This window comes from Pituophis catenifer, unplaced genomic scaffold (assembly GCF_029215685.1).
Source record: "Pituophis catenifer annectens isolate HBS135680 unplaced genomic scaffold, rPitCat1.0.hap2 SCAF_3, whole genome shotgun sequence".
Classification (NCBI taxonomy): Eukaryota; Metazoa; Chordata; class Lepidosauria; order Squamata; family Colubridae; genus Pituophis; species Pituophis catenifer.
Genome location: NW_027256883.1, coordinates 167,055,988 through 167,073,099, shown reverse-complemented (window position 1 = coordinate 167,073,099; position 17,112 = coordinate 167,055,988). Strand labels below are relative to the sequence as shown.

The 17,112-nt window shown below is 42.0% G+C and overlaps 1 protein-coding gene across 1 annotated transcript in view; it reads right to left on the bottom strand.

The window, feature by feature from the left end:
* SCUBE3 (signal peptide, CUB domain and EGF like domain containing 3) overlaps positions 1-17,112 on the bottom strand; it is a 125,791-nt gene that overhangs the window by 56,485 nt on the left and 52,194 nt on the right. Inside the window, exon 4 of the mRNA XM_070939716.1 lies at positions 7,251-7,385. Coding sequence (XP_070795817.1) covers positions 7,251-7,385 — 135 coding nt within the window. The remainder of the gene's footprint in view (positions 1-7,250; positions 7,386-17,112) is intronic.

Below are 17,112 nucleotides of genomic sequence, written 5' to 3'. Positions count from 1 at the left end.
CATAAAAAATTGGAAGACCATACAGGAAACATAGTCATTAATTTTTAAAAAAATAGTCCCCCCCTGCGATATATTTAGTATATACCAATAAAAGATGATTAAAAACATGTTGCTTGATGCTTATGTTCAGGACGTACAGTTAATAACGAACTGTGATGTGCCGGGCAGCTATTTATTAGAAGGAAAACTGGAAGAGACATAATAAAAGCAGAGAGGTGATTTGGTTTCACTGCCCTTATCACCAAGGAATAAGCTCAATAACATTGCCTGTCACTTCAAATTTATCATGGATCAATCCATTAAAACTGCTTTGAAGTCTGAAATGCAGGTGCACAGATGGAGAACTCAAAAGAACAAAGTTACCACAATAAACAACTACACTGGAGAAAAACACATGGACTGAAGAACAGAAAGGATTTAAATTCAAAACAAGATTTTCTACAGCCAAAGTAAATTTAATGGCAAGAACAAAGCGTCTTTTTTTGTTTTTGTTTTTCAGGAGGATATTTAAAACTACAGAAAACAAACACTGAGGGCGGGGCAGGATAGAGAACAAAGATGACACAAGAAGAGGCAAGAAGAGGCAAGCTTTATGGATTGTTATTGTAAGATTTTTTTTTTCTCTAGTATCTTCTACTTCAGAAGCTGCCTCTATTTGGCATTATTTTGAAAGAGACCCACAAGATCTTTGATGCCTGGATGAAAAAGCTTGTCTGGTTTTGCTGCAACTTTTGTAAATGACATAATAATCTATAGCAAAAGACTGTCTGCCAGAAAATTTGTATTAAGCAGAAGCTGCTTTCCCACAGCATTTATAGCACAGCAATTGAGATGAAGTTATATATTAGGAAATTCAGGGGGTCAAGAGTTTTTGTGGGTAGAACCAGGTGAGTAAAATTTTACTCCAGAACAAAGCCATTGAGCTTTCCTAAGTCTTGTGGACTTCAACTCCAAGAATTCTGGCTGCAGAATTCTGGGAGCTGAAGTCCACAAGTCTTAAAGCTGCCAAATTTGGGGGCCCCTAAGCTAAGAAGTCGTTCTGGTTTGGCTGGGTTCTTGTGTCATGGTTTTCTTGGTTCTTTATTCAAGAAACAGAAAGAAAAACAGAATCCAGGTAAGATTCCAAGCAGATGAAGCTCTGGGAGGGCAGATCCATGTTCCGAAGTCACTGAAGAACAAAATCTAAAATTATACACCCATAGGTAAAGGGATAATTAAATATTTATTACACTTATATATTGCACAATCAGGATTGGTTTATAATAAAAAGCAAGCTGTAAGTATTAAATTTTCCCAAATATATAAAAATAAAACCCATAAAAGAAGTAAAAATAAGAAGCAAAGACAAAAACAAACATTAGTGCCAATCCTTATTTAATCATAGCAATGTTAATTTTGAAAGGTCCTATGGAAAAGTTTCATTTTAATAGCTTTTTAAAAATATGTGGGAGATGCCAACTGAGCTAAGAGAGTGGGAAGGTCCCATGAAGTGGAACCTGCATTCTATATATATGGGGAATATTAAGCATCTCCCACCAGAACAAATGCATAGGATGGGCTGCTTCCACCTGAAAATACTTGAGAGCTAACACAAGTGTATATACGGTTACATGCAACATTTCTGATTTGCCAGATCAAAGGCTGATATATTTGCTACTAACTACAAAGATAAGCTCATTTAAAGTATATTGCAATAGTTTGTATAATGGCTGATGTACCAAACATGACAGAAAGCGAAATAGGACCTAGACCAGTACACTTGTCCCATCCAAGCCTCAAGAAAGATCATTCACCACTGTTTCCATCCTACATCCAGATGTGAATCCTGAAAGACAGGTATTCAGACAATCCGCTTCCTCCAGGGTACTCTGTAATTGAAGCCCAACACCTGGTCAATAACTTTCTCTAAATGAGAAAGCTGTCTTATATAGCTAGATCCAAGGAAGAAATATTCAAAAGGAGCTGCACCACTGTCTCCTTTAAGGCATCAGGTATGATCCTCCTCTCTTAAGGAAGAACTGACAGTTTCCTGGGTGCAGCCTCTCTTCCTTCCCAATCACCCCAAAGAATCCAGACAGACATATATTCAAGCCACAAGTGGAACAGAGAGCACCTGTTCACTTCATCTAAGTGCATAGACCAGAATGAATCTCAGATGACAATTCATAACAAGGATCAATTCACCACTTCAGATACCAACCCTTTTTTCCAAAATATAAAGAACTGTGCATATACATCTGGTTTATATATTCCCAGAATTATTCTTTCTTCAAGCTATCTCTCTTCCAATCAGTGAAGTATAGTTGAGCTTTCCCAAGAGAAGACATGATTCCTAGGTCCACAAGGTTACATTTTCCTATTGAAGAGACCTTGCCTAAGGCAAGGTAGAAAAAATGACCTTGATAGAGATATACGAGTTCCATTACCAAGGTGACATAATCAGCCGAGGACACAGGGGAGGGGCGGGGGGGGTGGCGGTTGTCATTAGAGAAGGTCTTGGTCCGAGGGAGGTCACTGTTCCTCAGACGGCTGGTTGTGAGTCCCTCCTTGTGAAGTGGGGTCATGGGGTGCAGATGGGTGTGCTGGTTACGTACCTAGCTCCCTGCCACGTGACGGCAGCCCTGCCTGAGCTGCTCAACGTTATAGCCGCGGTGGCGGTTGACACCCCCAGGCTTATGGTCATGGGGGATTTTAACCTGCCATCCGTCGGTGATGCGTCTGAGGTGGCTCGGGAGTTCATGGCTTCCATGACGGCCATGGACCTGACCCAGTTAGTTCATGGCCCTACTCACACGGGGGGAAACACGCTAGACCTGGTTTTTGTCTCTGGTCAGTGGTTGAGTGATCTTGAGATAGGGGATATAGTGATCGAGCCCTTGTCATGGTCAGATCACTCCCTCCTTCGCTTTGACCTTCGAACCGCCGCACCCCGCCGCAGGGAGGCGGAACCATTGAGGTGGTACCGCCCCAGGTGCCTGATGGATCCTGATAGGTTCCAGACGGAGCTTGGGCCATTTCCTGAGGCTCTGGCACACGGCTCGACTGAGGAGCTGGTGGCCGCCTGGGATAGGGCGGCCGCTGGAGCTTTGGATCGGGTCGTGCCTTTGCGGCCTCTGACCCAGCGTCGATCTCGCCTGGCCCCTTGGTTCACCGAGGAGCTGAGGGAGATGAAGCGCCAGAAAAGACGCCTGGAGAGTGGTTGGAGGGCCAGCCATTCTGAATCTGACCGAACACTGGTAAGGTCTCATATTAGGACCTACCTGGTGGCGATAAAAGTGGCGAAGTATAACTATTTTGCCACTCTTATTGCGTCATCAGATAATTGCCCGGCTGCCCTGTTTAGGGTGACCCGCTCCCTGCTCCACCAGGAAGCGCGGGAGGACCCCTTGGAGGGTAGAGCCGAGGATTTTGTACAATATCTGTATGACAAAATCGCTCAGATTCGGAAACATCTGGACTCTGACTGGGTAGATTCAGTGGGGAGGACAGAGGCAGGTCTTGTGAGTATTATCTGGGAAGAGTTTGATTCTGTGACGCCCGAAGACGTGGACAGGATACTGGGCAGACTGAGCGCAGCCACATGTTTACTGGACCCGTGTCCCTCCTGGTTGGTGCTGGCCTCTCGGGAGGTTACACGAGGCTGGCTCCAGGGGATTATAAATGCTTCCTTGAGTGAGGGTGTCTTCCCTGCCGCCTTGAAAGAGGCGGTGGTGAGGCCTCTCCTCAAGAAACCTTCCCTGGACCTGGCAGTGTTGGCAAATTATCGTCCAGTCTCCAACCTTCGCTTCATTGCGAAGGTTGTTGAGAGTGTGGTAGCGCGACAGCTCCCCCAGTACCTGGATGAATCGTCGTATCTGGATCCATTCCAGTCGGGCTTCAGGCCTGGGTACAGCACGGAAACGGCATTGGTCGCGTTGGTTGATGATCTCTGGAGGGCTCGGGACAGGGGTTGTTCCTCTGTCCTGGTCCTATTAGACCTCTCAGCGGCTTTTGATACCATCGACCATGGTATCATGCTGCACCGGCTAGAGGAGTTAGGGGTGGGGGGCACCGTCCTACGGTGGTTCTCCTCCTTTCTCTCTGACCGGTCGCAGTCTGTGTTGACAGGGGGGCAGAGGTCGACCCCGAGGCCCCTTGTATGTGGGGTGCCACAAGGGTCGGTCCTCTCGCCCCTTCTGTTCAACATTTATGTGAAGCCGCTGGGTGAGATCATCCGTGGTTTCGGGGTGAAGTACCACCAGTACGCTGACGATACTCAGCTGTACATCTCCACCCCGGACCACCCCAATGATGCCCTTGAAGTGATGTCCCGGTGCCTGGAGGCCGTGCGGATCTGGATGGGGAGAAACAGACTCAGGCTCAACCCATCCAAGACCGAGTGGCTGTGGTTTCCGACATCCCGATATAGTCGGTTGGCGCCATCACTGACTATTGGGGGCGAGTCATTGCCCCCCACGGAGAGGGCTCGCAACTTGGGTGTCCTCCTGGACTCACGGCTGTCTTTAGAAGAGCATATGACGGCCGTGGCCAGGGGGACTTTTTATCAGGTCCGCCTGATTCGCCAGTTGCGTCCCTTTCTGGATCGGGACTCGTTAAATACGGTCACTCATGCTCTTGTTACTTCCCGCTTGGACTACTGCAATGCTCTCTACATGGGGCTCCCCTTGAGGAGCACCCGGAGGCTCCAGCTGGTCCAGAATGCGGCCGCGCGGGTGGTTATGGGAGCGACGTGGCGCTCCCATGTGACCCCCCTCCTGCGCGAGCTGCACTGGCTCCCGGTCGTCTTCCGGGTGCGCTTCAAGGTTTTGGTTACCACCTTTAGAGCGCTCCATGGCATCGGACCGGGGTATCTACGAGACCGCCTTCTGCTACCAATAGCCTCTCACCGACCAGTACGCTCCCATAGAGAGGGGCTCCTCAGGGTGCCGTCGGCCAAACAGTGTCGACTGGTGGCCCCCAGGGGGAGAGCCTTCTCTGTGGGGGCACCTACCATCTGGAACGAGCTCCCCCCAGAGATACAGAAGATCCCGGACCTGCGCACGTTTCGCCGTGCTCTCAAAACTTTTCTATTTCAGCAAGCTGGCCTGGCCTAACTCCCCTCTTTTAAATTCTTAAATTTTAAATTTTTTAATTCGTGATTTTATAAATTGGGTGTTTTAATCTGTGTTTCGGCCGAAATATTTAATAATTTTAAGGGATTTTTAATATTTGTATTGTCTGTATTTTATCTTGGCTGTTCACTGCCCTGAGTCCTTCGGGAGTAGGGCGGTATAGAAATTTGATTAATAAATAAATAATAAATAAATAAATAAAAACATAAAGGGCACATAGGTTCATAAGCAGCTCAGACAAATAGATCCGTAATTCACAAGAGTATAAGAAAAAAGATGGGTACAGCTATCAGATTCACAAAATTCTGTTATCATAGCCAATCTCAATAAAAACAGTGTGGGAGGTTGACATGTCACTTTTTCTCAGGCTCAGTTTCTGCATCTGTATTAGGCATACTATTAACCCTACAATTTGTTAGCAGATAAACATTTTCCTGCTTGAGCAGGGGGTTGGACTACAAGACTTCCAAGGTCCCTTCCAACTCTGTTATTCTGTTAAAAGTAATATATAAGCCCCATATATTATTGTGATATAGCAGAAGAGATGGCCATTCCAGCTGATTTACTTTTTCTTTATAAGAAATCACTGGATCGTAACTCTAAAATGCTTAAATAAACTGGTAGCAGTAATGCAGAACTAAGAAAAGGAAAAATACCTAACCAATTAACAACATTGATCATCTGAATGTTATTGAAGGCTTCAGAATTTAATGGGACTTTTTTAAAAGCAGACATTCATAGTATATGATAGTGTTTGTAACATGCCCTCATCATTAAAATGGACTATAGCCTCCTCCCCATCCCTCACATTTCCTCTTAATCAGTCTTCTTCAGTTTGCTGTCTTTCAGCTAACTACATTGGACAATAGTGCCATTGGACTTCAAAGACCATGCTGGTTGAAAATTCCAGGAACTGATGTTCAAAACATCTGGAGAGCACCAGTAAAAGAAGGGTGCTCCTAAGCATGTATAACAACTAATCTATTCCAGGTTTTTTGGTGTTGGACTACAATTCCTGTTATTCCCAGTCACCACAGAGTATAAAATTGAGTCACATTTGGGATAGAGCTCAAATCCTTCCTTCTTGCAAAACAAAAAATATTCTCTTAAATGTGGTTCTAAGTGTTAAATTTTTGCATTAAGCTTCCATGTACACTTGTATGAATATGTCAAAACAAACCTGCAGAACACAGATGACAGTGATTTAATAAGACGTAGTGCTTTGCAAGAAAGGTGGACAAGTATACAATAAAAGCAGGTCAATTCTGAAATTTACATTAATTTTATTTATTTATTTATTTGTTATAAATGGGTTTTTTTTTTGGTCTTTAAGCCAAAAAAATTATCAAGGGAGCTTTTGGGAATTCTGAACATTTTTTGAAAATGTTATATCAAAGAAATTTTGACACCTGATGCTTCAGGTAAACTTGACGCTTTTTTTCAAAAATTCCAAATGGTTAGCAGATTAACTGGTCAGAAAATTCATTTGTTATTACAAATGTCACCAAAAATAAGAGTTAAATATAGGAATGCCCACTGCCCAGCAATGGATTATCTAACTATGAGTACAATTATATGTTAATTAAGAGTATTTTGAAACAGTAACAAAAAAAAAAACTTTGATGAAAAGTTATTTGAATTAGGATAATGAAACCTGCAGTTCATATGAATTGAAATTTGTCTCATTAGCACACTAATCAGTTTTCAGACTAACAAAATAAACCCACTGTGACCTACTCCATTTACAGTAGTTAATACCAATTTGAGTGAATGCTTTGCGTTTTACTTCAATCATAATAGGGTGTTTGAAGTGAGATCACTGTCTGAAGTGGGACTGAGAAGCAGCCAACTCAGAGCATAAATAGCTTCTCTCAGTCTGGTGTCTTTACAACATGTTGAGACAATCGCCAAGATTATCAACCAGTTTGGCCCACTTCTGGAGAACATCACACATGGGGAAAGGCTAATCCCAAATCTTGAAAGCAGGACTGTAATGGCACTCTCTATTTATCCATCCACAGGCAAGGCCAACTCAAATACAAGAAACTGTAATTTCCCATCTCTTCTTTAAAGCTGATGACAAAATTAGAGATCCAAAACAGAGACAGATAAGCAAAAATAAAAACATTAAGGACCAACCTTCAGGACGCTGGATGCAGGTATGCTGGTTATCACTCAGGAAAAAGCCTTCACGGCAATGGCATTCATAGCTTCCCATCATGTTGACACAAGTTTGTTGGCAGCCACCGTTCCCCTCTGCACACTCATCCACATCTATTTGGGAACCAAGGAGAAAATGAAAAGGCTGAAATTTACTATTATTAAATAGTAAGAATCTGAAGCTTACTATTATTTTTTAAAAAAATAAATTTAAAAAAAGAACAAAACATTCCTTTAAAAAAGCCAAGATAATAAAATGTCTTACAAGGCTAGCAAAATTATTTTTTACTATCTAAAACTCAGGAGGGAAGAAATACAATAGTTATTTTAAAACAATTGGGATATAAATCCTGTAATAAATTATAATGAAGAAACATGATGAAGAAATGCTACAGAAAAGACCTTGTCACATACAGTGTATCTAATTACTTAGCATGTTATGATGTTGGAACATACAGCAGGACCTCTAATAAAATCTGCTGGTTCCAGGCAACTTCATACACAAGGTGTTCTTTCGAATATCCTACCTGCAAACTGTTTTAAAGCTTTCTACTTTATCCGGCTACTTGCATTGGATTGAAAAACAAATCTAAAATTAGTGCAGATGGATCAAGTATATGCCATATTTTACATCACCCTTTTAATACAGCAATATATAAAACCACTCTCTGACATTCCATATTATTTCTTCCGCCTTCTGGTAAGATTTATTTTTACTGAAATGCAGGATAAATCTGTGTAGACTGGTTTAAGTGCTTACCGATTTTTGCTTAAAATGACCCCAAAAAAGTGGTGTGTTGCTATTTTTAGCATTAACAAATGAGTATTTGTGCAATTAAGCTTCCTTATAAGCATGCAAATGGCACTTTGGCATAGAGAAGGGCATTGCTGAAACACATCATGTGGAATTGCTGTTCTAATTTTATTTTCTAATTGTCAAATAACAATGTGTTTCCTGTCCTAAAGAGTATTAGAACAGATATTCCACATGATGTGTTTTACAAGTGTGTTTTCTCAGCCTCTTTAGTGAAAATGGTTAGCATTGGATAAAGTTAAGGCTATTTGATCTGAACTGTAGAAATCCAAATCCTGATGACTACAATATGCCAACAATGATTATGTTTTCTTTTCCGTTTGCTACTATTTAGTGATTTTCCAGACTTTTGCAAACTAAAACTAGGAGCCAAAGAGTAAAAGATTTTTTTTTCTCAATAAAGCAAGATTGGGTGATTGTGACCTTCAAAGAGATTGTTGATTATCATCTTCCAACAATGAAATAAAGCATAGGAAAAATGCTAGGAACTATGTTTCAGCAAACTCTCCGAGATTTGGAGAACACAGTATGCACATTCCAGTACTGTTATTTTGGCTGATGGCTTCAGTACCCCATCATAACTGAATTCTCAGAAAATTTTAAGCTCATCAATAGGGTGGGTTCATACAACTATTAAGCCACAAACTAGCTAACTGCAAGATGATTAACCCTATCTACCACCAAGCCAGACTTGCCTGAATCAAGAACATGCCCTAGGTTGCAGCAGTATCGGATGACTTCATTACCTAATGCAGATTCACCAAACTTAAAACAAATCTAGTCAATCAACTTCTTAAATCTAACTACAACTAAATGCACTGTATAGCAATGGAGACTCTCTAGCTAATGCCTAACTCTACTGATTTAATTCCTAATGTTCAATCTATTCAAGAGAATATCACAGTTCTAGTTCGCTTGATCTAAGTATCTGATTTCCAGCCTTGTCTCATACTCTGACTTCACTCAAATGTCAGTATATGTACCGTGTTTCCCCAAAAATAAGACCCTGTCTTAATTTTTTTGAACCCCGAACTAAGCGCTTGGCCTTATTTTCAAGGAGGTCTTATTATTTTGAGGCACATGGTGTAAGATGGGGCTCCTCTTGCCGTCTTACCTGATTTCCAGCTCTGTGTTTAAATATTTTTGGGGAGGGCTTATTTTCAGGGGGAGGCTTATTTTAGCGCATGTGCTCAAAAGCCCAATTGGGCTTATTATCAGGGGATGTCTTATTTTCGGGGAAACAGGGTATAAACAGGGTATAAACTTCACCAATGGATAAATGGAAGCTCTATCAATGTAAAATGAGGAGACAATGTAAATGGATAAATTCTGTCTTCATCACTTCTGCTGATTATTCTCAGATGAGTCAGATTCAATGCATGCAACAGATAATAAATAGTAATCGATAATATTTAGCAGCAGATAACAAAATTGCAAAGAACAAAATCAGAATAATTATTTTCAAATAAGTAATGAAAATACTCTCATAACTGAAAAACAGAAGATTTAAGTAAGGCTTCACACTGACATTTTTGAAGTATTTCTTAAGATCCAATCAGATGAACAGTTTCTCTAAGTAGGCAGTTAATATGAACAAGAATTCCTTCAGAAATAGCATGACAAACAAACAGCAACATTCTACAGTACTGTTTAGATTCCACCTGAAGTATACTAGTTGGACTTGATTTTTGGCAGAAAGAAGTTATATATTTCTGTGCAAGAAGCTAGACATTAACAGTAATTTTAATATCTTAGTTTAAAAAAACGCCTTCTGATTCTTTCTGGTTTTATGTCCCCAAAACTCAACAGATGTTTTGTTGTTTGGAACAATGAAGATTCCATACAGAATTCATTAATAATAATAAAAAACGCTCATTCTCTCCTCCACTTTTTTGCAATCTGGTCCTCCAATTTGTATTAATAAATGACAGCTATAAATAAGAGTAATTCTTAACAACAGTTGTACAACAATCTGAATGAAAAATGTAGATAATCCATAACAAAAATTGTTTCACAGTAAGTTAAATATCCAATGATAAAACTCATTTAAATTATCACTAAGGCCAGTGGACTAGAATGTTAGTGGTCTCAATCTTCTCCTAGAAATCCTTGTAGGAAGAAATGTCCATCTGGGTTCAATTCCAAGTGGGGAGAAAGACACTGGAAACATGGAGATTGTTTGGAAGGATGGTTTAATGGTGAACAGGACCACATGGGTTTGAAGTCCTGGGTAGCTGACCACATGGAGGAGAGAGAGAGAGATTTATACCCTCTCTTAGGCCTTGCCTTTGAGTTTCCTGTTCCTGTGCAAGAAATGTATCCTATTGGCTGTCAGACTCCCAGGAGGCAGGGGTCTTAGTTAAGTTTGTAGGCTGCCTGTGTCCCAGGCTTGGTTGAATCTTGCTCAGTGATGCAATGAAGGGCAATTTCCTATTGTGGCTGAATGGCTTTGCCCTGAAGGGTAATCCCATCATCCTGGAGCTGAGGTCTTTTGTTTTGTAGATAGACTGGCTCAGTCTTTTGTCTTGTAGATAAGCTGGTACCAAAATATCTACTGGGGGCAGGGAGCTGGGGTCTTTTGTTTCTGTTTCCTTTAAGATTTTTATTTCTCTTTTTGGGGAAATATTCTGCCTTTTTAATATTTCCTAGAATATTTCATTCTTCTAGGAGAGGAGTGGGTGCTAATTTTCTACACCCTCTATGTCTTTACAAACCTGATCCTACGTCTACTTTGAGGTAAAGATAAAACCATAGTTCCTCCTGCTACACTTATCTTCTGGGGACCCTCACCTGGTGTCTGTCTCCTAATCTTGATGTGCAAAAGAGACAGGACTGTAACAGCTTGTGCTGCTTTTTTTGCCAATTAAAAAGTCCAAATGCACTATCTAAAATCATTTTTACAGTGCCCTCTCCTGGACATATAGTGAAGAGGTTGATGATCAGAGCATTTAGCCCTTCTTCCCCCTTGGGAGATCTTGCAAGTGATAAAAATGAAATATTTTGGTAAAAAAAGGGGCGAAGCAAAAACCAAACAAAATCCCACAACACTTTTATGTATTAAAGTGTAGACATTCAATATGAAAGAAGATCATTAACAAATTACTCTAGAAAACAGGCTTATGAATTAGTTAAGACAGAAATAAGCCACAAGATGGTGTTGGTCTGCTACAACTGAAGAGCCTTCTGCCTCCATTTTTTTTGAAGTGCAATTTGCAAAATATTATTCTAGATCACAAGAGATTGTAAAGAAAAAGAACATGAACACAACCTGAAATATCAGTGAAAGATGAAAGACAATTCTATAATTTACACAGAGAGATTTAAAAAATATAAATTTTAGCATAAAGTAGCAATAACACTCTTTCTCCTCCTCCTTAATTAGTGCAAATTCTTAGCTACACAGATTGCATAGAAATAGAAGTCTCCTGAGAATGTTCCTTTGCTTCAAATTATTGGATATAATTCCTTAAAGATCTCAGAGGTTGTTGGAGAGATAGAGAACCCATTTCTTTTCTTACTCCAGCTTCTCTCTATGGATTTTTCTCTTTGTTCTATAATTACCAAACTTTTTTTTTTTTAACCAGGAGAGAAGATATATCTGATCCTGGGTAAATCTCAGTCCCTCCAGGTAGGCCAGATGGGAAACACAACTAAATGAGCTAATTTTATTTTATCGTAAGGCTACTTAACAGAATCTTGTTAAGTCTCCTGCTGTACAAATCTCCTGCTGTCACTTTTAACCACCTGTTGAATTAGTGCAGGTCCTTCCTAAATTTTTTCTTCTAACCATTAAGCCAGTGGTCCCCAACCCCCGGTCCGCGGACCGGTGCCGGGCCATGGAGTACCTGGCACCGGGCCGCGCAGCGGCCGGGGGACATGAACGCTGCAGCGCAAAGGCTCCTGGGCCATGCGCAAAAGCTCCTGGGCCGTGCACAAAAGCTCCTGGGCCGTGCGCAAAGGCTCCAGGGAAGAGAGCCCTGCGCAGGTACGCACGTGTGGCCCAAAGCCCCCACCCCTGCGCGCGCTCAGCGGGCCACGGTAAAATTATCAAAGGCTGATTGGTCCGCGGCGATAAAAAGGTTGGGGACCACTGCATTAAGCCACTAGGAGCTCCTCCCTCTCTTGTCTGGTTGTTTCCTAGGCAGTCTCTCTTCCCCTTGTTCTTCATTTCCACATACCATTACAATAAGTGATCAAGAACCATTTGTCATTCATGGGGATATGAGTTATGCATTCGTAGTCTACAGTCTCACATATAAGCTATATTCATAGTACTCCTCATCAGAAAAAGAAAAATGCAAGAAAAAAATCCTGGACAATTCAAAATTAAATATACTGTACATACTAGTCTTTCTAGTGAAAATACATGTTTTCATACATACAAGTTATGCAAAGCTTCAACAGTCAATCAGTCGATCAGTCCTTCATTACAATATGGTCAATTATCAGAATTCAACTTAAAAAAGAAAAAATAAAATTTACAAAATAAAAGCTAAAAGAACAATAACTAAATAATCAATGTGACTGGTTACAGTGGGTTTTAGCTTCAGCTCTAAAATCACTTAAGAAATCAAGTTCCAGTTCAATTATTATCTGTTCTAACCTGAGTAGGATTTTGACAATAATCTCAAAACTATAGATTTGTATATAGGAATACATTTAATTAGTCTCTTTTTATTTCTATTTTTCCTTATTGTGTATGCTGTCAATAAATCTCTTATATAAACTTTTGTTGTATCCCATAAGTTTTGAGTTGTAGTTTCTTCATTCCAATTTTCTTTTAAAAACAGGCCTAATTCTTTTTTTGAGTATTGAATAAAATTCTTCTCTTTCACTATCCTTTCGTTCATGGTCCATCTCCCTCTCTTCCTGACTTCTCCTTTCCAACTAATTTTTAATGGATTGTGGTCTGCCCAGGAATTGGCTTCAATTTCTATTTCCGCAATGTCTTTCCCTGTTCTGGGTCCATCCACGCCATATCTATCGTTGACCATGATTTTGCGGGGTTAAAGAAGAAGGTATATTGCTTTTTTTGTGGGTTAATTTCTCTCCATGTATCTTTTAAGTTAAATTCCTGGGCCAATTCAAAAAAATGTGGGTGGTAATATTTTCCTTTCATGATTTTTCTTTTTTCCAGTTTTGTAGTCTTTTTTAGGGTCTGTCGCTGCATTGAAGTCACCTAATATGTATAGGTTATCTACTTCTAATTCTATTAGTTTTTTGTGTAACTTATTATAGTATTCTCTCTGATGTATGTTGGGTGCATAAATGACTACAAGTAATATTCTTTTTTGTTTTATTGAGATTTCAATCATTAATGTCCTTCCCTCATTATCTGCATACATTTGTTTGGGATTTAACCTTTCCTTTATATAAACTGCTATCCCTCTTTTTTTTGTTTCTGCCAATGCTACAAATAATTTCCCTAGTCTGGGGGCTTCCAAAAAACCACTTTTCCCTTTTGGAATGTTCACTTCTTGTAGGCATACTATTTCCATGTTCAATTTTTGGAGTTTAGTAATTGTTTGTCTTCGTTTTATTGGTGCATTCAATCCATTTATGTTGATTGATATTAAATTCATCTCCTCCTCCATTAAATTACTTATTTGTCCTTCCTGCTTCCCTTTTTTGTGTTACTCCCCTCTGCTGTCTTTTTCTTACACCCTCTCTGTATTGGTTTCCAGTCTCTAACTGCTCTTCCGATCCTCAATTTGATTCGTTTTCTTCTTGACTTTTGGACTCTAATTTCTCTCTACTTTCTAATTCCTCTCCAAAGTTTTGTTCACTGAATTCCTGAGCCTTTTCTACTGTATCTATTCTTATTTATTTGTCTTCCCAGGTTATTAACGTTTGTTCTGTGTGCGCTGTGGGAGAGTCCAAGCGTGGGTTCAATTCCATCTGATTGGTCAGAGACCGAGTTGTAATTTCTTTGGCCACACCTCTTCCGCCCCACCGAGCTCCAGTTTTTCAATGAAGACATGGATCTGGAGAGGACGTAGCCAAAATGATGAAACCGACCACTCCTGGACCCCGGACCCCTATGGAACTAGGGTGGGGTTGGACTCTCTCCCGCAGCACACATAGAATGAATGTTCAGGTGAGTCCAACGTTCCTTCTTCTGTGCGCTGCTTGGAGAGTCCAAGCATGGGATATACCCAAGCTAAATCTCTCTAGGGTGGGAAACAGACTGGTCCAAGGTCCCCTCGGCCAGAAGAATCCTCTGTAGTACTCTTCTTGCGAATGCTGCCTCTGCCAAGGCAAACATGTCCAATTTGTAATTCCTGATAAATGGTGAAGGGGAAACCCAAGTGGCTGCCCTGCAAATCTCCTGATTGGAAGCTTGTGTAGCCCAAGCAGCCGTAGTGGCTGCACTCCTGGTTGAATGAACCATAATACGGCCTGGAACAGGCCTCGCCTGATGTTTGTAGGCCAATACTATGCAAGCCTTTAACCAGCGGCCAATGGTGGATGGGGACACCGTTTTGCCCATAGATCTGGGCTGAAATGAAACGAACAGCGATTCCGTCCTTCTGAAGGAAGCAGTTCTGTTGATGTATTTACGAAGTGCTCTACGCATGTCCAGTTTGTGCCATCGCTGTTCCTGAGGATTTCTGGGATTTGGACAAAAATCCAGTAACATGACCTCTTGGGCCCTATGAAACCAAGAGTTAATCTTAGGCATGAATGTTGGATCTAAGAGTAACACGACCCTATTAGGATGAAAAATGCACAAATCTTGTCATATTGACAGGGCCAACTCCGAGATCCGCCTTGCCGATGTGATCGCAATAAGAAAGGCAACCTTGAAAGTCAAAAGTTTGAGACTGGTGGCCCCTAAGGGCTCAAAAGGAGGAGATGTGAGTGCCTGCAGCACCAGTGACAGATCCCAAGTTGGGTATCTATGAACTGTTGGGGGTTGTAAATTGGACACCCCTTTCCGAAAACTACGCACCCTGGGGTGCTGAGAGAGTGGGTACATGCCCTCACCTTTCAGGATTGTGGCCAAGGTGGCCACCTGCCTGTGGAGGGTGTTAGTGGACAGTCCCTTATCCAATCCCTCCTGAAGGAAGTCTAGTACCCTTGAGACTGAAGCCAACATGGGAACCAGCTTCACCTTGGTGCACCAGTGGCAAAAGGATGTCCATGTAGCTTCGTATATTCAGTTGGTTGTGGAGTGTCGAGAAGCTTGAATAGTCGAAATTACTTTGCCAGAAAAATGTCCCATCTTCAGGATCTCCCTTTCAAGTGCCAAATGGCCAACTGGAGCCACTGAGGGTTGGGTGATTCATGGCCCTTTGGCTGAGGGAGATCCTGTATGGAGGTATCCTCAATGGGTAAGAGATTCACCACGTCCACAAACCACGGGCACCTTGGCCAGTGAGGTGCCACTAATAGCACTTCTGCCTCCTCCTCCAAGATCCTTCTGACAACCCTCGGAATGAGAGGGGTTGGAGGGAAGGCTTATAACAGTCCTGGAGGCCATGGGCAGCAGAGGGCATTGGTCCCCTCAGCCCCATGAGTCTGGAACCTGGTAAAGAACCTCGGGAGTTGAGTGTTCATTGGGCTGGCAAATAAATTCACAGCTGGATGACTGAATTTCTCCAATAGCTGGCAAAATAGGTCTGGGTGCAGGCACCATTTGGACAGGTCGATGGTTGTTCTGCTCAACCAGTCCGCCTGAATGTTGGAGATTCTGGAGATGTGCTCTTCTCGTAATGAAAGTAGGTACCTCTCCACCCAAAGACCTATTTCTCCCACTTCGCACATCAGGACCTTGGAGCGTGTGCCTCCTTGTTGGTTCACATGTGATTTTGCTGTCACATTGTCCATCAACAACACGTGGTGACCTGATGTCTCTTGAAATTGGCGTAGCACCAGATGCGCTGCTCTTAGTTCCAGCCAATTGATGTCGTTTTGCAGTTCCTCCAGTGACCATCGACCCTGAGTCACTCGGGATTGCAGGTGAGTACCCCAGCCAAAAAGACTGATGTCCAATGTTATGACTATTCGGTTGGGTTCCTTGAATTGGCAGCCTTTCTCCATGGCTGCTGACATCCACCAGTCCAAGGATTGAAGCACCCTCTTGAGGAACCTGGATTCGTGCATTGGAATTGCTGAGCCCTGACCTTTGACTTGGAAGCAGGAGCCATTGTAGGGCCCGTGCATGCAATCGTGCCCAAGGGACAATCACCAAGCATGAAATTATCTTTCCCAATAATTGGGAAAGAGGAATCAATGGTACTAGTCTGAGAGATCTGACCTGATTGACCATGGCTTTTATGCTGGATCAGTGTCCCTGAGAAAAGAAAACCTGACAGATGTTGGTATTGATCACTGCTCCTAAATGTATCAGACTGGTGGAGGGTATCCTTTGACTTTTCTCCCAGTTCACAGAGAAACCAAGATTCTGAAGGGTTTGGACCGTAATCTGAAGGTCCTTTTCTACCTGAAGTGTGGATGATGACTGGATCAAAATGTCACCCAGATAACATTGCAGTCTGATGGGTCTCACCCGAAGATAAGCCACCACCACATCCAGCAGTTTGGTGAAGGTTCTTGAGGCCGAAGGGAAGCGCCCGGTATTGCCAATGGTGTCCTGCATAGGAGAATCTGAGGAACCTTCTGATGGGTACATGGAAGTATGCCTCTTTGAGATCTATTGATGTTAAAAGATCTCCCTGTCTGATGCAACCCAGTATGGTATGCAGGGATTGCATTTTGAACCATTTGTATTTTACGTGTACATTGACTTCCTTCAAATTTAGTATGGCTGTCTGCCCCCATCCCTACCCCGAGCTCTTGAGAACCAGAAAGGGGGTCAAATAAAAGCCGAGAACATTCTGCTCTACCGGTACCGGCTCGATGGCCTTGATGCTGGATGCTGGATCTCAGCTTCCAGCAGAACTCTCTTGGTGGCATTCCTGGGAACAGGGCATCGAATGAATCTTTTTGGTGGGTTGGAGCAGAATTCTAGAGTGAGCCTGAGTCTCACTGTCTGTAATGCCCAAGCATCTGTAGTGGTATCCT